The sequence below is a fragment of the Theropithecus gelada genome, chromosome 2 (assembly GCF_003255815.1).
Source record: "Theropithecus gelada isolate Dixy chromosome 2, Tgel_1.0, whole genome shotgun sequence".
NCBI lineage: Eukaryota > Metazoa > Chordata > Mammalia > Primates > Cercopithecidae > Theropithecus > Theropithecus gelada.
Genome location: NC_037669.1, coordinates 44,667,360 through 44,688,810, shown reverse-complemented (window position 1 = coordinate 44,688,810; position 21,451 = coordinate 44,667,360). Strand labels below are relative to the sequence as shown.

At 51.0% G+C, this 21,451-nt stretch overlaps 1 protein-coding gene across 4 annotated transcripts in view; it reads left to right on the top strand.

The window, feature by feature from the left end:
- ITGB5 (integrin subunit beta 5) overlaps positions 1-21,451 on the top strand; it is a 131,317-nt gene that overhangs the window by 107,170 nt on the left and 2,696 nt on the right. For all 4 annotated transcript variants that reach the window (XM_025375276.1, XM_025375274.1, XM_025375275.1 and 1 more), the window contains 3 exons: positions 13,331-13,553; positions 17,986-18,086; positions 20,766-20,885. In XM_025375276.1, coding sequence (XP_025231061.1) covers positions 13,331-13,553; positions 17,986-18,086; positions 20,766-20,885 — 444 coding nt within the window. The remainder of the gene's footprint in view (positions 1-13,330; positions 13,554-17,985; positions 18,087-20,765; positions 20,886-21,451) is intronic.

The following is a 21,451-nucleotide window of genomic DNA, read 5'->3' as shown; positions in this document are numbered from 1 at the left end:
CTGAAAATCTAAGCATTGGGCCTCCCCTCACTGTCCACCTCCCTCTACTTAGGAAGAAAAGTTTGCAAACAGAACCCTGTGGCAAGGATTCTATGTGTGCCTTTGAACTTCGGTCCTGTTGCTTAAGGTCATGAGGTTTTGGTTGTGAAGGAAATAATGACATTTAAAAAGCAAAGGAAAATACTAGGAAGACGTAAGAATGCCAAAGATAAGATCTTAGTCATGTAGGCTTGAGGTGTGGGTATTAGCCTTTTGATATTATAGGATAACATGTTGGAAATTTTTCCATGTTTAAATTTAAAACTGTGAGAGACCTCTGGTGGCTGAAATGGTTATTCTCAAGGATCCTTTTGTTCCATTTCTTAGGGATTGAGCTGACACTTTGAGTTTGGTCTTGGTTTTAGATCCTTCAACATAGTTGGTTATTTATTGGCTTCTGCAGCTCAGTGCCTCTGGTGAGGTGGGGCAGGTCTAGATGGAGCTATGTTGATCTTTGGGGAGTGTCTGTCCCGCTCAGAACACTGACCTAAGAGCTCCACCCAGATCCAAAAGCTCCCTTGAGTCTGGAAGTTGCTCCGAGTCTGATCTGCTCGAAGGTTTTCTTCCTCTTTCCAGGGCACCTTCCTGGGCTCTGACTGTTGCTCTCTGACCCAGAGGAGGGAAGCTGCTGTCACTCCACCCCATAGCCACCACCCCCAAAGTCTATCAGGTGAGTCCAGATGTCCCTAAGCTAAAGAAATATGAAACCCAGGTTGGTATGTTATTTGACGTCGTGAAGTTGGCCTTTAGCAATAGGCAAAACTATAAAAACACAAGGATAATCTTTTTTTTTTTTTTTTTTTTTAAAGAGACAGGGTCTTGCCCTGTTGACTAGACTGGAGTGCAGTGGTACACTGAATAGCCCACTGCAGCCTCTCTAACTCCTGGGCTGAAGCAGTCCTCCCTTCTCAGCCTTCCAAAGTGTTGGGATTACAGATGTGAGCCACCGCACCCAGCTGAGAATGTATTTTAATGGCCTTTTCACTATATTGAGATCATTTCCTTGGAAACAAACAGGCTCATTTATTAGTATTTTGCACTCATCATGAGCAAGCCCTAACTAGGAGGATTTTTTTTTTTTTTTCATCTCATGCCTTTCCTAGCAGAGCCTGTCACACATGATGTGTCTACAGTGCATTGCCTGCTTCATGCCTGCTTCCACCGTTTACATTGGGGAAAATTGAGGCCCAGAACCTGAACTAGGGCTCCTTGTGATTTTTGATTATAGAGTCAGACAGGGAGAACCTTGCACTGCCTTTTGCGGGTAAACAATTAGCTCATTTCTACCTAAATTTACTTTTTTTGATTAGCTTAAGACCCTTCCCACCACCCTGGCACTTAGCCTACATTTTCCAAGTCCTACCTTATAAGCGTTCTTTATTTCTGTCAAAATTTTAGGCAATATTTAGCCCCTGTTTCCCTAAGTGAGTTTCTCTGCATTATGTAAGGATATGTCAGACACAGCGAACCAGGCCTGAAAGACACACGTGGACCAAGCAACTGGCTGAGGTGCTCATCGTTTCGTGACTATAATTTGATGAAAGACACAGAGCTCCTCTTAGTATTCAGTGGGTATCTGGCTGTTGTTATTGATGATGCTGAACCTACAAGTGCACCTTTGTCAGTTTCTTCTAATTTATAAAACGCCCTTGACATGAATGATCTCATTTACTTGTTGTTATTACTGTGCCAGGAGATTGGTGTGCTGTCACTCACCCTGCCCATGTGGGAGACTAAGGCTGAGAAGACTGGCATGTGGGCCACACTCCCCACTGAAATTTTGGGCCAAAAGTCTTGACCCAAACAAACAAACGAAAAACAAACACAAGTCTACCTCCCCTAACCCTAGGGGGCTGCTCTTCTGCCGAGCAGCTGCTTCCCTGCCGTCTCATGGCTTGACTGGGGTCCGGGCAGCCAGGCTTCAGTGTGGCCTGCACATGGGACGTTCCAAACCACCTCCGTCCTTTGAGAATGCAGCTAGTCTCTGAACAGTGGCCAGCCTGGGGTGGAATATGGGAACTGTTAACCAACCACAACACCATGACAGTTTCCAGTTTGAAAATAGTAACCCTCGCATCCTGTTGCAGTGACCAAGAGGGTGGCGAGTTCACACTTTCCAGATGTGCTTGGCATTTCCCCAGAAGTGCCTGCCAGGCGGATTGGGCAGGTTAAGCCAAACCCAAGGTGTTGACCTGAAGTACCTCTGTTTCTTTTGGCTACAGCCTTCTGTTTTTCTTTCTGAATCAGCATTCTCGGGGTCCTAGAAGAGGACTGTGGTTGATTTCACTCAGCTGGTTTTAGACTTCTTTGAAACTGGAAAGGTGAGTTCATTAAAGAACACGGGATTTTTCCATCTTTCCTCCACTGCCTTAATCTCCCTGTGACATGGCAGCTGGGCATCCGCATTGATTTTGGCTTTTTTGTTGTTGTTGTTGTTGTTGTTTGAGATAGGATCTCACTGTCTCTCCTAGACTGGCAAGTGAATCACAGCTCATTGCAGGCTTGAACTCCTGGGCTCAAGCAGTCTTCCCACCTCAGCCTTCCAAGTAGCTGGGACTACAGGCATGTGCCACCATGCCTGGCTAATTTTTAATTTTTTTGTAGAGATGGGAGATCACTATGTTGCCCAGGCTGGTCTACAACTCCTGACTCAAGGGATCCTCCCACGTCAGCCTCCCAAACTGCTGGGATTACAGGTGTAAGCCACTGTACCCAGCTGGCATCAGCATTGAGAAATCAGGTGGCTAAGACCAGAAAGGCAAAGATAGCCTTTGAGACGGTTCTGTTGCTTTTTACAGTGGAGTCTTAGCTTTCCAGCCAGTTCCATCATCTCAGAAAGTTAATGTTGAGGTTTGGAGAACCTTGGTTTAAAGCACCATCACCTTATTTTTTTTTATAGTAGTGGTATTTTGCTACTCAGTTACAGAATGCCCCACGTGGTCTAGCCGATGAAGGACAAAGGGTGAGGGGCTTGTCAGGGCACTGCCTGTGGGGAAAGACCATCAGCTGACTGATGGGGCTGGTTTGTTAACAATATGCCATGGACAGAGGAGCAGCTGTCCCTGAGACTAAGGATGCGTCATAGTTTGTATCTCTAAAGAGCCTTTTGCTGGCGAAATCCAAACAATGTGCAAGAACAGTGGGAGATGCAAGGCTGCGATTTCAGTGTGACCACAACCATGTTCTGCCAGAGGAAAGAGAATTCTTAATCGTCTTCTTCTCATGTTACTCTGAAGTCTCTGGGTTTCTTGGACATTTGTTAAGAATCTGAAATATCTCAAGGATCACATTTAAGTTCTTCAGGTATCAATAATACTTCTGTTCCTTTTCTTATGTCCAGCATTGGATGTCTTCCCCCAGGGTTTGAGGTTTGTCCTGGTGATGTTGTCAACCACAGCCAACCAACAGCATGTTCTGAGCATCTTCTACACGCCTGACACCATGCTAGGCGTGGGGCACAGAAACATAAAACACAGGCTTTGATTGTGTGTGGGTTTGTAGGCTAATGAGATGAGGTAGACCAGCAAACAAACAAGTCCATCAGTGTGCTAAGTGATTCTGTACCTACGTCTCTTAACTAAGTCTCTGGTCAGCTTTTGAACATGCTCAGGTCTGTTTAATCTCTCTCTCTTTTTTTTTTTTTGAGACGGAGTCTCACTCTGTTGCCCAGGGTGGAGTGCTGTGGTGCAATCTTGGCCCATTGCAACCTCCACCTCCGGGGTTCAAGCAATTATCATGTCTCAGCCTCTGGAGTAGCTGGGATTACAGGCGCCCACCACCACGCCAGGCTAATTTTTGTATTTTCAGTAGAGACAGGGTTTTGTCATGTTGCCCAGGTTTGTCTCGAACTCCTGACCTCAAGTGATTCACCCACCTCAACCTCTCAGAGTGCCGGGATTACAGGCGTGAGCCACCACGCCCAGCCTGTTTAATCTTAAAGTATTTAAAAAATAAAATAAAAAGGAAAATAAAAGAACAGACAATAAAAACCCTGCCATCAGCCTGCGCCACGCTCACTGTGAGCTCCTCTTTCCTCCGTATTCATGATCACAGTCTTCTTTTTTTTCTTTTTTCTTTTTTTTGAGACTGAGTTTCACTCTTGTCACCCAGGCTAGAGTGCAGTGGCGCAATCTCAGCTCACTGCAACCTCCTCCGCCTCCTGGGTTCAAGCAATTCTCCTGCCCTCCGCCTCCTGACTAGCTGGGATTACAGGCATCCGCCACCACACCCAGCTAATTTTTGTATTTTTAGTAAAGACGGGGTTTTACCATGTTGGTCAGGCTGGTCTCAAACTCCTGACCTCAGGTGAGCCACCCACCTCGGCCTCCCAAAGTGCTGGGATTACAGCCGTGAGCCACCACGCCCAGCCCACAACCACATCCTTAAAACAGTTGTCTACACTTGCTGCCTTCCTTCACTGCCCCCGCTTCAGTCCTTAACTCAGTCTAATTTGGATTCAGTCCCGTGACTCCACTAAAATAGGTCTTCCCAGGTCCCCAGTGACCTTGTCTTGATAAATCTCATGGGCTCTCAGCCCTCATCATACTTGACTTCTCAGCTGTAGTGGACTCTGTTGACCATGCCCTCCTCGAAATGCTCTCTTCCCATAGTGGTTAGGAGTATGGGCTTCTGGTCAAACAGATGTGGGTCAAATTCCAGCCCTGCTACCTGCCTGCTATGTGGTTTTGGATCAGTTACTTGGCTTCTCTATGCCTCATTTCCACATCTGTAAAAATTAGAGTAATAATTGTACCACAACATAGGGTTATTATTGGGAAGGCTAATGAATGAGATAATCCATGCAAAATGCTTAGAACCATGCCTAGCCTATTGTAAGAATTCCATAAAGTTTTACTATTATTAAGAGATTTTAATGGCTTGTTATCTCAGTGGAATTACAACTTCCCGGAAGGCAGTAAACATTGAAGTAAAACATACATTTCTCTATTGCACATTGACTAAGAATATGCCTGATCCTATAAGAAAGACAAGGTACTATTTCTCTCTTATTAGTGAGGAACCTGTACCGCTGCCCACAGCCAGCAGGTAGGTAGGTGAGGTTGCATGGCAGCACTGCTCAGAGAAGACTTCCCCAGCAGGTTTGAGGAGTTGCACAGTGGAGGGACAGGGGCAGGACCAAGGAGAGCAGGGGAGACGTTCCCCCAAAGCTGAGTTCTAGGGATGGTGCTAAGCAAGGGACAGGTGTGCTTTCTTTGCGAAAGAAACAGCCCTTAGTTGGCAAGTTCTCCAATCCATAACTGCCCCCGGGCATGGTAATGCTGTTTACAAGTGCAGGAAACCCATGGTGAGAACAAAACTTTTCAAGAGCAACTTCTCTCTTGCCCTTGGAGGTTTATTTAGTTGCTACTGAGGTGCCTGGACCCAAGCTGAGATCCTTTGTGAGGGAGCTAGGAACACGTCCTGTGCATTTCAGAAATCTCTGTTCTTTACTTTTTGTAGAATCAGCACCAGCGCATGGAGGGGAGAGGGAAAATAGTGGGATGGGCACATTGCCGTGGGGACCAGGCTTGGAGACACCCCGAGAACACGAGGCAGCACAGGCCAGGTGGGGACACGTGAGGGCATGGGAGGACAAAGGGTGTGTTACGTAATCCCAACCTGCTTGTCAGCAGAGCCAGGAATAGTGCTTCTTAGGAGGGATTTTCCCCCAGGAAATCTTCAAAGCCCCAGACAGAGGCCGCAGTCCTCGCAAGCTTATGTATGTGTTTGGCTACAGACAGCCCATCCCGGCTCTGGCTCTGGTGCTCCAGAGAGGACGGTGGTTGGCCTAGCATGTGAGTGCCAAGCAGGTCCGTCACTGAGCTCTCCCCAGCGCCCAGCTCTCCCCAGCCGCTGCGCATTCCGAGCTTTGTAATCTCATCCCAGCTGCCCTGGCTCGACAGCGTCACACGGCCCCAGTCACACAGACACCAGCGACCTGAAGCACACAGCTGCTGACTTGGCTTCCTGCTTTGCCTGTGGAAGTTGATGGAGAGTTCCAGAAGCTGGGCCCAGAGTCTCACACAGAGCTGTCTAGAACACACATGAAATCTGACTTTGGGTGATGGAGAAATTACCTCCCAGGGGTAAAGGCTTCCAGCCACACTCCCTCTGTCTTTGAACCACTTCCTGTTTACATGGCCGCCTGTTCAGAGGAGAGGGGAAGAGGGAGGAGGAGGCAACACTGTTGGAGAGAGGGAAGGGTTCCTGGGGGATGTGAGGAGAGTGGGGAAACATGGGGGCGGGGGGGAACTAAGGCAGAAACTGAGAGGAGACGATGAGAGGAAGCAGGAGGAAGTGAGTGTGTGTGCAGGACACACCGACTGGGGGAATGGGGGAGGGGGACCGGGCTGTGAGAAGAGAGAAGGGGGACGGCCCTCCTGTTTCAGGCGCTGAGCCCAGTCCTCCCTCTTCAGCCTTCTGTGAGCCAGAATGGACTCCCGGAGGGGATGGAGCTGCGCTGAGGGAAGCCAGGGAAGCCACAGTGCATTCCAGAGCTAGCGGAAACTATTTTTGAGCCAGCTATGGAGAGATGGTTTGTACCCTGAGGGCCTGACGTCTGCCTGGTTATAACACTGAGCTAGGTGAGGATGGGAAGAAGAGAACCCCTCCTCATTTCTGCCTTATCCCAAGCTGGCTCTTTCCTTCCTGCAGCCCCACTGCGTTCCTGCTAGTCCTCTGCGGTCACCCACGGCTGCCTTGGGCCTCTGCAGACCCAGAGTGGCGTTTGGGGGTAAATGGAGCAGTGGCTTTGTTCCTGGGCCAGAGTTGAGGGTCCCCGTGCCCTGCCTCAGAGGCCTCCCTGAGGGTCCCCGTGCCCTGCCTCAGAGGCCCCGCTGAGGGTCCCCGTGCCCTGCCTCAGAGGCCCCGCTGAGGGTCCCCGTGCCCTGCCTCAGAGGCCTCCCTGAGGGTCCCCGTGCCCTGCCTCAGAGGCCCCGCTGAGGGTCCCCGTGCCCTGCCTCAGAGGCCCCGCTGAGGGTCCCCGTGCCCTGCCTCAGAGGCCCCGCTGAGGGTCCCCGTGCCCTGCCTCAGAGGCCTCCCTGAGGGTCCCCGTGCCCTGCCTCAGAGGCCTCCCTGAGGGTCCCCGTGCCCTGCCTCAGAGGCCTCCCTGAGGGTCCCCTGCCCTGCCTCAGAGGCCCTGCTGAGGGCCACTGTGCCCTGCTCTGGCATGCCTCAGGGAGCTCCCCACGCAGGGCTGAAGGGGGCCTCTGTGGTGTGAGCCTCCCTGTCAAGGCTCAGACTGGCCAAGCAGCTCCCTCAGGCCATGGGTGTTCTCAGTCCTGGCTGTTCTTGCCTCCAACTGGGCATGGTCTAGGTAACCTCATGGGGCCCTTTAGCTGTGGAAGTCTGTGATTCAAGCTGACAAAAAGGGTACCCCTGCACATCCTCCAAAAAGACCTGTGCCAAGCTTCCCCAACACCCCGCCATGATAAGGCAGTGATGTTTAATGAGCCAACACTCTTCTAAGTGGTTTATAGAGGTTAAGCGAGCTAACTCAAACAACAACCCTACCCGCAAGGCATTTTTACTGGCCCCATTTAAAAGTGAGGAAACCAATATACAAAGGGGTGAAATGGCAGCCATTGCTGGTGAATAGCAGATTCAGGAGACCAGCCCGGGCAGCCTGATTCCAGAATCCCTGCGTTAACTGCTGCACTCCACTGCCCCCTTTTCCAGGTGGTTCTTCATAGCCCAGCTCTGTTCTCCACTGCCCATGTTTCATGGTGAACAGGCTCCTCTTCAGCCTCAGCCTTATGCACAACTCCCCACCCGCTCCTTCTCCTGGTTCTGTTGGTCCCTGAGACCACAGGGTAGTGGGAGGTTGGGGAGGCTGGTGGTGGGGGGCCTCTCACAGCCAGGTCACATGTTTCTCGCCCCCTAGTAGTACCTTTGGCTCATTGCCTTCCATTCCCTTTGCTCCCTCTCCTCTTTTGAGATTGTGCCATCCCTCCACTTTTCCTGTCATGTACCTCCTGGTCACCCCATACATTCCCCAAAGACCTTGATCCTGCCTCACACTCTCGCCCTCTGCCCCAAGTCCTGCTGTTCTGGGTGCCTTGCCTTTCCCTGTGGACAAGCTGTACTACATGTGGGCTCTGAGTTCCTAGAGTGTCAGCTCCAGTGGCACCCACAGCAGTGCCGGCTCCCATGTCCTGATGCCCCATGTGTCAGAGATCACTTGGAATAGCGCTGATATTTCTGACAGCATTCCTGCAAGGGAGGCATTATCCCCATCGACACAGGAGGAAATGGATCATCAGAGAAGCTTAGGGACCTGCCCAAGGTGACACAGGGATCTGAACTGAGCTCCAGCCCATGCCCTCAGCTTGTCACGCAGCTGGTCACCCTGTTTCCCTGAACTCCTCTGCTGTTGGAACTTAAGGCTTCAGCATCTCCCCATGGCCACACCCTTGCCCTCAGCCCAGCCTCTCCTTTCTCCCAGTCTGTCTCTACTGTGATCTCTTCAGTTTGCCATTCCCTTGATTCCTTCATTTCCCTGCCCCACCCGGACTTTCTTCTGAATCGTTCTCTTTAATCTGAAGAATGTTCAAATCTATCCCATCTGCAAAATCCCCCATCCTCCTTGTCCTCCATCTCCCCCTACCTGTGGGAATTACCTGTGGGAGTTCCCTACGCTCACTATCACCACCTGCAGGCTGGATTCTGTCCTCGCTGGTTTGTGGTGCAGCCTGGTAGCTGCTTTAGGATTTGCCTTCCTTGATGTCCACAGAGCGTTGATGCTGGGGCTTCCTCTCATGTCTTCCTGGGTTTACAGGGCCACTGGCTCCCCTCCTACCTCCCAGCCTGCCCCTTCCTCTGAATAGCCAGCATTCAATTTTATAAGAGGAGGCAAGAGGCTGTGTCTTGGCCCATAGCCCACACAAGCACTGTTTTGCTGATGGAAAGCTGTTGAATTCTATAAAGCTGAAAATCTGTATAAATAGACACATTTACAACTTCCTGTCCATTTGGCTATCAATCATTGTAACAAAGGTACTAATAATAACCCACATGTGTAGTAATTCACGGCTTGCACAGGGATTTTGCATGTCCTTCAATATCCCTATCTATGTGTAATGAAAATATTTTTTCTGTGGGCATCATTAAATTCAATTCCCTTTGCCGAGGTAGCATTAGACGTTAGCTTTGTTTTGATGAAGAGTCCTGACTTAGGTCCTCTGAGCACTGTCAGCCAGTTGGGATGTTGTTCCCAATCCCCATGATGGTGAGTGATAGGTTATTGATCCTTGGGACAGGCCAAATGACCCTGGTCCTTTTAATGACATGTGTTCCTCCTAGGACATTAGGAGGGTCCGGGGCTGACCAAAAGATGCTGGCAATCTCTGAGCATGCAGGCTGAGGAAAAGGCAGGTTCAGGCTCAATGGCAGGAGCTGAGACATGTGAATTGGGATACAATGTGACCAGGCGTATGTAGCTTTTGACTGTCTGTTGGGTCGTGGAGTCTTGGACGTCTTGGTTTCAACCAAGGTGGCAGGTAGTTGTGACTTGTGTGCCAGCTCCCACCACTTGGTAGAACCTACTTGGAGGACTGCATTGAGGATGCTGAGGGCAAGCCCAGGCCCCTTGGAGAAGAAGGGGCCTATGTCCTGTGAGGATACAGCGATGTCTGCCACAAGTGTGGAGAAGGAGATGTGCAACGTCTGCTATCGCTGCTTTAGGCTACGATGAACTCTGAAAGGCAGGGAACTACCCAAGGTAAACTCAACTGGGACTATTATCAGAGTCACAGAGGACAAGCCTTCTGGTGGCTTCAGAGATTTCATCAAGCGTGAAGCCTAGGGCTTATTTTCTGGTTTGGCCAGCTAGGGCTTTGCTTTGGAGTCATCAAATATTGGAGGCCAAAAAGTCATGTAGATGAAGGTTTTCTGATGTCCCACAGCCCCTCCACGGCGCCCACTGACTCATCCCCAGAAGCAGGCTGGGCTCCACACACCGCTGCTTTCCTGGCAGCTCCTGGCTGGGCTCAAGGGTGGTAGGAAGCTTTTAGGAATGGCCAGCAGCTCTGGCCATGAGTCCTGTCCCTCTCCAAGGAATGGTGGTGACCTCTGGTGAGCCACCAGCTCCCACCCTCTCCTACCCTTGACTCCTAACTCTTCTCAGACCCTAGGTCAGGGGCACACTCAGCCGCCTTGACCTTGGGCTGGGCTGTGGAACTCGGGCCTGCAAGGTATCAGACATACCCAAAGCAGCTAGGCTTCCGCGCCAGCCATCCCGGGGGGAAGTGAAGAGCAGCAGGCACCCTGCCTGACTCGCTGCCTCCCTGCGACAAGCAGGCCTTTTCACATGGAAGGCCAGTTTCCTCAACACAAATGCCTCACCCCAAGCCCAGGCCCTTCAGCAAAAGAATAGGCTACCTCCAAACCTTTGACACTTTGGCACATTGTACCACATTGTATTTGGATAATTTTATGGTGCTGCCAACAACAATTAGAGGAGGAAAGAAAACAATACCCACCTGGTCTCTGTGCCGTCTTTGTTGCTTAGCACTGAGCATGCCTTTTACTCTTTGTATGTTAGTGTTTTGGGGATGGCGTGATGTACAAGCCATCGGAGAGTGCCCGAGCCGTATTAAGTCTGCCCTTAGAGTACACCAGTGTCTGCAACTCACTTTGTAATGCATCTTTAAAAATACGGATTGATGGAAGGGCAGACAACTGGATAGGTGTGCAGTCAAGCAGCAGGTCATATGCGAAGGTAGGATCTGCGTGGGGAGGATATGTATGTGTGCACTGCACAATCCTTTCAACTTTGCTGCAGATTTGGAACTTTTCCTAACAGAATGTTGGGGTGCAGGGAATAATCCCCCGACAGTGAGCCGTTGTAATTGAAACCAGGCTCTTGACCAATGTGGTCCCTGAGGCCAGAGAGTGAGGGAGCAGTGTGGATTGGATCCATTTCACCTCCCATGGGGAGTTCCTGCTGCCAAGGCTCAAAAGTGGCACTGGTCCCAGACTGGTGGAGAGGAGGGGCAGGGCCGCCCTCTGCCTCCCGGGGATGAGCTCGTGCTGCCCATTCCCCCAGCCTCCACTATAGAATCCTTGAGTGGCGGGGCACTGCCCTTCCCAGTGGCTTACCCCTCACATGCCCGCATCTACACAGTTAAGACTGCATTCCACAGCGGACTCCGGGCCCGAGTCTGGCTTTCCTCGCCTCTCCTGGAGGGCTTGCCATCTGCCTCAGTGCTGCCTGTGACATGGGAGGGCACCCCCTCAGCACACATTTGCTGTGGCTCTGAGCCCCCTGAGTAAGCAGAGAGGCTGTCTGAGCACAGGAGGGTTGGGAGGCTTGGCTGTCCAGATGGTCTCCCTGCCGCCTACAGGTTCTGGGCACCAGAGAGTGGACGGAGCCCGGGGAAGCAGGGGCAGGAAGTTAAGTGGCGGGTGAAGAGGCTTTCTGGAGTTGAGTCCTGACCTATATTATGTTGTGGGCCACACACATTGGTGGTCCCAGGGAAGGTGCTGGGATCCAGTTAACAAGCCAGGTAACTGACTCAGATGTGGAAGTAAAATGAAAGGACTCCCCACTCCGCCTCTCCAGTCACCCACTAGTTTGTGGGTGGTGCTCAGCAAATGAAACTCTTGGTTGTATTAATATCAGCCTTCACATAATGGCATTAGGGAAAAAAATAATACAAAGTCGATTTTTTGAAAAGTACCAATTATAGCACTGTATTCTGCCTCTGATTGTGTAGAAAATGGAGAATCCACTGTCAGGCCCTTGGTCCCTTGGAAGATGGCGCTGTCTAGTCTTTTCACAGTCCAGCATGCTGACACTCCAAAACAAACATACACTCACACTCCAACACACAGACTCTCACACTCAGACACACACACACATCCTCCCTTACACACACTTGCACTCAACACTCATACACTCACACTTTAGCACACTCACACACACTCATGCACACTTGCACCCACACTCTCTCACACACACACTTACACACACTTGTACTCAAACACACTCATACACACACTTGCTTTCTCACACACACACACATTCCTCTGAGCTGAGTGATACTCCTGCCCTCACACCTGCTGAGTGGGGCAGCGCCCGCCTCTCCACCCTTGCAGGCTATGGAGAGGACCCCCTGCAAGGAAGGGCCAGGGCATCCCTCCACAGGTTCTCGCCCTGGCTGGGTGTGCTCATAGGAGGCAGTAGACCCTGGCATTGAGATCATGGACTCTGGAGCCAGACTCTCTGGGTTTGAGTCCTGGCTCTGCTGCCACCAGCTGTGTGACCATCAACCATTGCTTCATCTTTCTGGGTCTTGGTTTCACCCCTCATATAACAAGGACAATAATGCCTGCCCCATAAGTCGCTGTGCGGATTCATCACGTTTCTACGTGTAAGGTGCTCATATAGGAAGCCCTGGTGAGTGTTAGCTGCTGCTGCTCCTGTTCTCAGCATCTGCTCCTAAATCATCCATTTCTGGGCTTCGGGTCCCTGGGCAGGAATTCAGCTTCTAACTGGGACTCAGGGAGAACAACTGTGTTTTCTGCTGTGGCTGTAACAGATGACTGCAGATTTAGTGACATAAAGCAACACGGCCTTATTTTCTTACAGTTCTGGAGGTCAGAAGCCTGAAATCATTTTCACTGGGCTAACGCAGAGGTATCAGCAGGGCTGCACTCCCTCCAAGGCTCCCAGGGAGCATCGGCTTCCTGGCCTTTCCAGCCTCCACAGCCACATTCCTTGCATTCCTTGGCTCTTGGCATCCTCCCCATCTTCAGACCAGCAGCCAGCATCCTGCTTCTGTTGTCCCACTGCCACCTTCCTGCGTAGTCCAGTCTCCCTCACTCCTTCTCAGAAGAACCTTGGTGATTACATTTGGGGCCCACAGAGATAATCCAGGAGAATCCCTCATCTAAAAATCCTTAACTTAATCTCATCTGTGAAAGCTCTTTTGCTGTAGAAGGTAACATTGATACTCTGGGGATTGGAGTGGGAACATATTTGGGGGCCAGTATTCATACAACTGAGGCAGGAGGAAGCTTCCCTGGGCCCTGGCCCTGTGGCCCAACTTGGCCAAGTTCTGGACCAACCTGGAGCACTAGTCTAGACCCAGCCTGGCCACACCAGCTGCCAGGGTCCCCTGCTGTCCCTTCATGCTGGCTCTAGGCCCTCTATCTCCCCAAATAGGCTCTGAGGGCAGAGCTGGTGTTCCATTCTCTGCTGAATCCCAGTCCTGGCATGTGGGGCACCAGATGGTTCTGCACTCGTGTGTAAAGGTGAGCAGGTGCTGATATGCCACATGTATCCTTTTAGGCCATGGTGAGTGTCACTGCGGGGAATGCAAGTGCCATGCAGGTTACATCGGGGACAACTGTAACTGCTCGACAGACATCAGCACATGCCGGGGCAAAGATGGCCAGATCTGCAGTGAGCGCGGGCACTGTCTCTGTGGGCAGTGCCAATGCACGGAGCCGGGGGCCTTTGGGGAGATGTGTGAGAAGTGCCCCACCTGCCCGGATGCGTGCAGCACCAAGAGGTACTGGTTCCACCGACAGCCCCACCTTACTTCTCACCCAGGCCAGGCCTGTGGTCCAGCCTGGCAGCCCTCAGGGCCGGCCAGCCTCCACTCCCCACCTCCCACATCTCCCACCCGGCCAGCCTCACTGGGGAGCCGCACCCTTACCAACAGTAACTGAAACTGTGGCTTTCAAACACTGGTTCCATAAGGGTTTTGTAAGAAAACAAAAACACAACAAGAAATACAAAACTGCTACTCTGTTCCTAAACACATTTAGAAATTACAAGATCACAGATTTAAGTGAAATTAAACTGGTGTTGGTACCAAAAATAGCACCTTCTCAGAGCCTTGAGTGTACTATTGTGTGCTTTCACAGGAGAATACCGCGTGCATCTTTTTTCAAATGAATTTAATCCTCCACACTGATATCTCCCATGCAGTGTTTCACAGAACCCCTATGGGAAATTCTGACAAACATCACCAGAAGGTAAATTGGAAAGAGGCTGGGCGCGGTGGCTCACACCTGTAATCCCAGCACTTTGGGAGGCTGAGACGCGGGTGGATCACTTAAGGTCAGGAGTTTGAGACCAGCCTGGCCAACATGGTGAAACCCTGTCTCTACTAAAAATACAAAAATTAGCTGGGCGTGGTGGCGCATGCCTGTAATCTCAGCTGGTCTGGAGGCTGAGGCAGGAAAATGGCTTGAACCTGGGAGAGGGACATTGCAAGATCGTGCCACTGCACCCCAGCCTGGGCAACGGAGTGAGACTCTGTCTCAAATTGGAGATAAAGGCACCTGACCTAAATAAGGCATGCCAGAAACCCACTGCAATGGCTTTTGAATTTTCTGCTCCATTTATACAGATAATAGAACGCGGGCTCTGTGCTGCTGCTGAACGCAGAGATTGTCTAGACCTGGGCCCCAGCCTTCGCTGACTCGGCCACGGCCTCCCGTAGCCGTGCTGACCTCCTTCTGCTCAGCCCCGCACGCTCCACCAGAGTGCAAATGAGAGGGAATTACAGAATGATGCCCCTGGAAAGCAGGAGTGGCATTTGCTCTTGGAGTTTGCTGGAGAAACAGCTGTGTCATCATTATCCATGCTAAGGAGGCAGGGACACAGAGGATAAGAAACAAATCATCATACAAACGTCGCTTCTCTTTGGCTGAGGAACGCATCTGTGATTTTCTCTTGGCAGATTTCCCTTCCAAATGTCTGGCTCAGGCTGATAATGAAATGAGTTCATGCTCCCTGCGCCTGCAGTGGCTGCTGGTCAGTCTGTGCTCAGAAACGTTCTGGGTGGCAGAACCCCTGGTTGGACATTTGCCATAAATAACCCAGGCGTGGGTAATTGAAAGCTGGCTGCAGATGGAGAGACAAGATAGACAGGACTGGGTTTTAATGTGTTTAATTGGAGGGGATGGGGGAGAGTAAGAAAGAAGAAAAACAGATCTTCTTCTTTAGATCTGCTAAGAGCAGAGAAAAAACAGATCCAAGTAGAAACAGCCTGGGGAAGGTTAGGATCCTGGATCTGGAGCCCAGATAGCTGTGGCCATCCCAGCATGGAGTCAGCCATTATCCACGTTTTGTACCCGAGGGAGGTGCCCCCACCTCCAGCTCCCAGCAGCAGAACCTTTTTGAGTCTATGCTCCTAGTCCTTGGGGCACACTAGGTTAATGGGGAGTGGGGGTCAAGCTAGGACAATACACATGGAGCCCATCAAACGAGTCTTGCCTTCCTACAGCACAACAGGCAATGGAGGATTGGCCTTAAGTCAAAAGCCCAGGGGAAAACAGCTCTAGCTTTAAATGTTTAAAGCACTGATTTCCTAGAAGACATAGACTTAACAATTTATTATTCATTACACAATATGAAGGGAGCAAGGAGAGCAAAGAGACGCCACAAGGGAATATCATGATTCTTTCTTCTTCTTCTTCTTTTTTTTTTTTTTTTTTTTTTTTGAGACAGGGTCTCGCTCTGTCACCCAGATTGGAATGCAGTGGCATCATCACAGCTCACTGCAGCCTTGAACTCCTGGGCTCAAGCGATCCTCCTGCCTCAGCCTCCCAGGTAGCTAGGACTATAGACTTGCACCACCACAGCTGGCTAATTTTTATTTTTTATAGAGACAGGGTCTTGCTATATTGACCAGGCTGGTCTCAAACTTCTAAACTCAAGCGATCCTCCCACTTCAGCCTCCCAAAGTGTTGGGATTACAGGAGGTGTGAGCCATTGCACCCAGCCCACTATTCCTTCTTATTTGTCCCTGGGCCACACTGACCCTCTCTGTCTCTTTCACAGCCTAGTTGAAACTTTTTTTTTAATGAAGTCCTTTTGATGGTGACTTATATCAGTCTGTTTTTTCTACTTGCTGCTTGTTAAGAGGCACCAGGTTTTGAATGTCCTACGTCCTTTTTTTTCTGGGGGTTTCAGAGCAGCCAGTCTTCATTTTCTGGATCTAACCAACCACACTCTTCACTTCGGGTGAGTTCACACTCAACCCCAGCTGATTTCAATTAACAGGCTCTCAGCGCAAAGTCTCTCTAAACAACTTAATTTTTTTAAAGGGCAGACTTATTTTAGTACATGACTACAATATATTACAAGTTTCAACCAGTACATGGGGCATATGAGTTAGACTGATATGTCCACATGGATACTTAGGGAGTGTTTCCTGGAAGCGGCCTGGAGCTGTGGTTTAACAACAGAGAATCAGACGGCAGGGACAGAGAATCCTGGCCCGGAGCGAAAGCAGCCCTCTTCTTAGCCCTGTGCTAATCTGGGAGGCTGATGGCGGGGAGGGGTGGGTCGGGGGCAGCTGGGTCAGCATGAATGACTGAAGCTGGAGCCACCCCTTCCTGGCCCCCAGCCAGGTCTCAGCTGCCCGCCTTCCGGGGCTGTGACTGTTGGGAGAGTTACCATCTTGTTTCTAACTTCAGAATGTTTCCATAAAGTCAGTCCCAGGAGAGCGGGATTTTGTGGCCAGTTCAGGGATGGTTGAGCTCCTAAGCATATCAGAACCTCTTAGGAGGCCTAGTCTGAGAGGTGGGGCACCTGGCTGCAGAACCTCAAGTCCTCCTCCGTAAAATAAAGAGGACTTAGTGAAATGGACTCAGAGCTCCCAGCCAGTTCTGCTCCTCCACTTCGCAGTTTCTGTACTGGAAATGTTTTAGTAGCTGGTCTCTTAATCCCAAGGTGTTAGGAAACAGATGCTGATAAAGGCACCACATTGCAGTTGCACATCCCTCTGTATTTTTGGCAGAGAGCTTTCTGGACACACAGCCCCTTTGGTCCCCACAGGCCTGTGGCGGCACAGCAGCTGTCCCTCGTGTAGTTGAGGTTCTGAGGAGGTCACCCCCTGCACTCTGGTGGCCTCCCCAGCACACCTGGCTCTTGAGTCCTGACCCGGTTTCCTAGGCGCCTCTCCTGGGGTCTCACTCTCCTCAAAGGCCACCAGGCAGCACGGCATCACAAAGTCCTTGAGAACGACACGCCCCAGCCCTCTCCTCCCTGGAGCTTTGTGCTCACCATCCCCCAGCCACCAGCGGAGCCTGGGACCTCTCCCCTTGAACATCAGCTTTACAGTCCTGCAGCCAGAGCGTAGCTCCCCGCCCTGTGACCTCAGGAATCCCGTTCTCCCAAATGTCTCCTAAGACAGAGAAAGAATGTCTGGAACTTGGTTTTGATGATATAAAGTATAATAATGACTATTTAATTGAACTTTGTAGTCAAGCATTTTCACCCACTATCTGATTGAGCCAGCACCCGCCGTTAGCCTGAGGTGGGAGGAGAGAGGCTCAAGCTGTCACTTTTGGGCTGCTCATCCATTTTCTAGAGGAGGCCCCTGTTAAAGAACAAGGGTTCCCTGGGAGGGAGCCATCACCCTAGAGCCTGTGCCAGAGCCTGGTGTAGACTGATTCGTGGGTTAAGAGGACAGCAGGCCTGGGGGACCTGGCAGGTGGACTCTGTCTGAGAGGGAGAAGGGGGCTGGAGCCCGAGATTCTCCAGGACAGTGGATCTCAGCCCTCGGAAGCCTGGCCCTGGGGGTGTGGTTGGGCTCAGGTACTGGGAGTTTCTCTTGAAAGCTCCCTGGAGAGTTGAATGTGTGGGAGGGTTGAGATCCCTGCCCTGGGTGATGACCAGACGCCTCACCAGGCATTAGATGGACCAGAGTGCAAATGGATTTGGCTCCTGGTGTCAGAATTTGAAAGGTCTGCAACTTGACATGTAGACAAGACATGCCACTAAACTCACACAGGTTCCTCCAAGAACCCTTGGGCTTCCTCGCATAGCAACAAGAAAGGCAGAGCAGACACATTCCCTGAGGCTGAACATCTGCGGCTAGAAAGAAATGAAAGCCTTCCCAGGTCCTGCACTGTTGGGAGCTCAGGGACAGGTGTGGGACTGTTCTACATTGTCTGACACCCACCTTTATTTCCTCTTTTCCAAAGAGATTGCGTCGAGTGCCTGCTGCTCCACTCCGGGAAACCTGACAACCAGACCTGCCACAGCCTGTGCAGGGATGAGGTGATCACATGGGTGGACACCATCGGTGAGTGTGCCGCCGCCGCCTGGGCAGCCACGGTTTCTCTCCTCCCCGGGGAGGAGGGTGGTTTTAGCCTTGAGTCAGGAGGCACAGCCCAGGCTTCCTGGGCATAACTGTGGGCTCCCCATGAGGACCCGGTGCTGGAACCGTCATCCACGGCTGATGGGAATGTAGAATGGTACAGACTTTGGAAAGCAGCTTGGCAGTTTCCTAAAAAGTCAAACACAGAATACAATGTACCAATTCCACTCCCAGTTATACAGCCTAGAGAATTAGGTCCATATGTCCATATAAAAATGTGTACAAAGATGTTCACAGCAGCATTATTCACGATAGCCAAAGGTGGAAACGAACTAATGTCCATCAATGGATGAACAGAAAACTAAGTGTGGTCTATATACAGTAGACACTATTGAGCCACTGAGAAGTATGAAGTACTGACACACGCTACGGCACAGTGAGGCCTGACCACAGTGCGGAGTGAAAGAGGCCATGTATTATATGGTTCTGTTCATACGAAATGTCTAACATAGGAAAAGCCATGGAGACAGAAAGTAGATTAGTGGTGGCCTGATGCTAGGGAGAAGGGAAAATTGGCACTGACTGCTAACAGGTGTGGATTTCTTTCTAGGGTGATGGAAATATTCAGAATTAGTAGGAATGGTTACACAACATTGTGAGTTCAGTAAAACGACTGATTGTACACTGTAAAATGGTTTAAATGGTTGGGGGGGTGGAATTATACACCTTGAAAGGGAATCTGCATCTCAGGCTCCCCTCACTGGCAGGCTTCCCCCCATCTTCACCTCTGACTTCTGCAAACTCCTGGCCCCCAGCTGCCTGTCTGTCTTGGTCCTAACTTACATCTTTTGTAGACTTCCTTGTTCCCACTTCCCTATTTTGACTCACTTCAGTCATGGCTTTTGAGGGATTTTTTGTCTTCCAGACACGGTCTCTGTCACTCAGGCTGGAGTGCAGTAGCACCATCATAGCTCACTAAAGTCTCGACCTCCTGGGCTCAGGGAAACCTCTTGCCTCAGCCTCCCAAGTAGCTGGGACCTACAGGCATGTGCCACCATGCTACCACGCCTGGCAAATTTTTGTATTTTTTGTAGAAACAGGGTTTCACCATGTTGCCCAGTCTGGTCTCAAACTCCTGGGGTCAAGCAATCCACCTGCCTCAGCCTCCTAAAGTGTTGCCATTACAGGTGCCATTACATGCCACCATGCCCAGCTACTTCTTAGTATTTGAGCTATGTATGCATCCAGCACATATTCACTGAGCGCCTACTGTGTGCCAGGTGCTGTCTATCTCCTTAGGAGACTGTGGGGAGTAGACCAGTCTGGTTCCTCACATGCCTGTCTTCCTGCCCCTGCTTCTGTCTTGCGGCTCGGCCTGGCTGACCTCAGGTTCTGCCTGCAGACCTGGGCTGGTTGCCCCTAACCAGGTACACATGGTTAGAGAAGGAAACAATGCCTTCCTGTGGCCCAAGGACTGGTTCGCTTGGTTCATAGCAGTGACAGCTGTTCATGCACAGCTGCTTCCCAACCCAGTCCTCTGAGATAGAGCGGCAGAGAAAGCTTATGTTCCAATCCATCATTTACCCTTCTTCTTCCTTCTTCCAGGCTTTTTTTCATACGCACACACTCACATGCTCACTCACATTCACCCAGTCTGGAAGGGAGCTGAGACAGAAAGTCCAGGCTTTCATGTCTGATAACCACACAAATTCATCTGCTTCCAGGTTACAGCTCCGTCTAGCAGCAAGGTTAAAAAGGTTAAAAAGGCAAGAGCTGGAAAGCGTTTCCCGCCCTGATGTTCACCTTCTGTTCCTCCCCAGGACCCATTGCCATCGCCGCCGCATTTCCTCACCCCTCGCCTCTCTTTGCACTTCCCCTAGTTCCTTTCCCTCCTAAAAAACAGCCTGCTAACCCTCTCCCAGGGAAGCCTTGGAATGTAGATAATGCCTGGACAGGGATGCCTCCACCTTGGGCAACAGTAGCAAGCGGGGAGGGAGTTGCTGAGGCAGCTTGAGGAAGGGGCTTCTTAATATGGAGGAGAGAGGCCAGGCAGCCTGCAGGGCTGGGCTGGGGACAGCCTGAGCTCCACGCTGTCTCACTTTATCTCCAGGCATGGGCACCAAGGTGGGCACCAGCCTGTCACTCAATGTCCTCATTGTCCTGTGGTTCTTTTTGATTTTACATCCCAGGAAGGAGTTGCTGCCTCTTGGCCACTGCGGCCAGCTCTCAGCCCCAAGTGGCCTGGGCTGTTTCTCAAATATGAAGCCCCACTCAAGCCTCAAAGGGGGCTGGGATGGCTCTTTCTTTCTTTTCTTTCTTTCTTTATCCCTTTAATTTCCGTGGCCAATCCATTCACCCGTCCCCACCCCGATACCATTAAAACCTTCTCTTATTTCACATCACCCCTGACTAACACCTCAGAGGCTTGGAGATCCTCTAATGTGTTCCACGTGTCCCCAAAGCCATCTAAATTCAGCCCTGGGCCTGCATTCTTGGTGTGAGAAACCTGAACTCATCTTCAAAGGCCCAGCCTCCTCTTAAGACTTTCTGCCCACTCCCCCCATGCCCTTTCCTTCTTCAAGGCGCTCGGCTCCCTGCCCCGACCATCAGCGGCTGTGGGCTGCTCAGAGAGACTCAGGCCATTCCCACTTGGTTTTCTTCCAGTGAAAGATGACCAGGAGGCTGTGCTTTGTTTCTACAAAACCGCCAAGGACTGCGTCATGATGTTCACCTACGCGGAGCTCCCCAGTGGGAAGTCCAACCTGACCGTCCTCAGGGAGCCAGGTAGGTGAGGGCTGCGAGGGGATCGGCCCACTCAGCCAGCCCTCAGTTCTGATTTCTGATGCCATTCCCTTCTCTGGCACCACTGCCCTTTCTCTCCTCATTGGCCTTTCCAAACTCCAGGGAGAGGAGGGATACAATTTCTTATTTTTCTTTTATTTCTTTTTTTTTTTTTTTAGACAGGCCATCACTGTGTCACTCAGGCTAGAGTGCGGTGGTGCCATCATGGCTCACTGCAGCCTTGACCTCCTCGGGTTCAGGTGATCCTCCCACCTCAGCCTCCCGAGCAGTTGGCACTACAGGCATGCACCACCACACCGGGCTAATTTTTGTGTTTTTTTGGTAGAGACAGGTTTTCACCATGTTGCCCAGGCTGGCCTTGAACTCCTGGGCTCAAGCGATCCACCTGCCTTGGCCTCACGAAGTGCTAAAATTATAGGTTTGAGCCACTGCACCTAACTAGTACAATTTCTCATGAAGATCAGATCTAAGGTCACTGCTGCTCCACTCCTAGAGTTTAGAAGAAAGATGAGTGTGCAGCTGGGGGCCCATTCTTGGGGCAAAGCTCT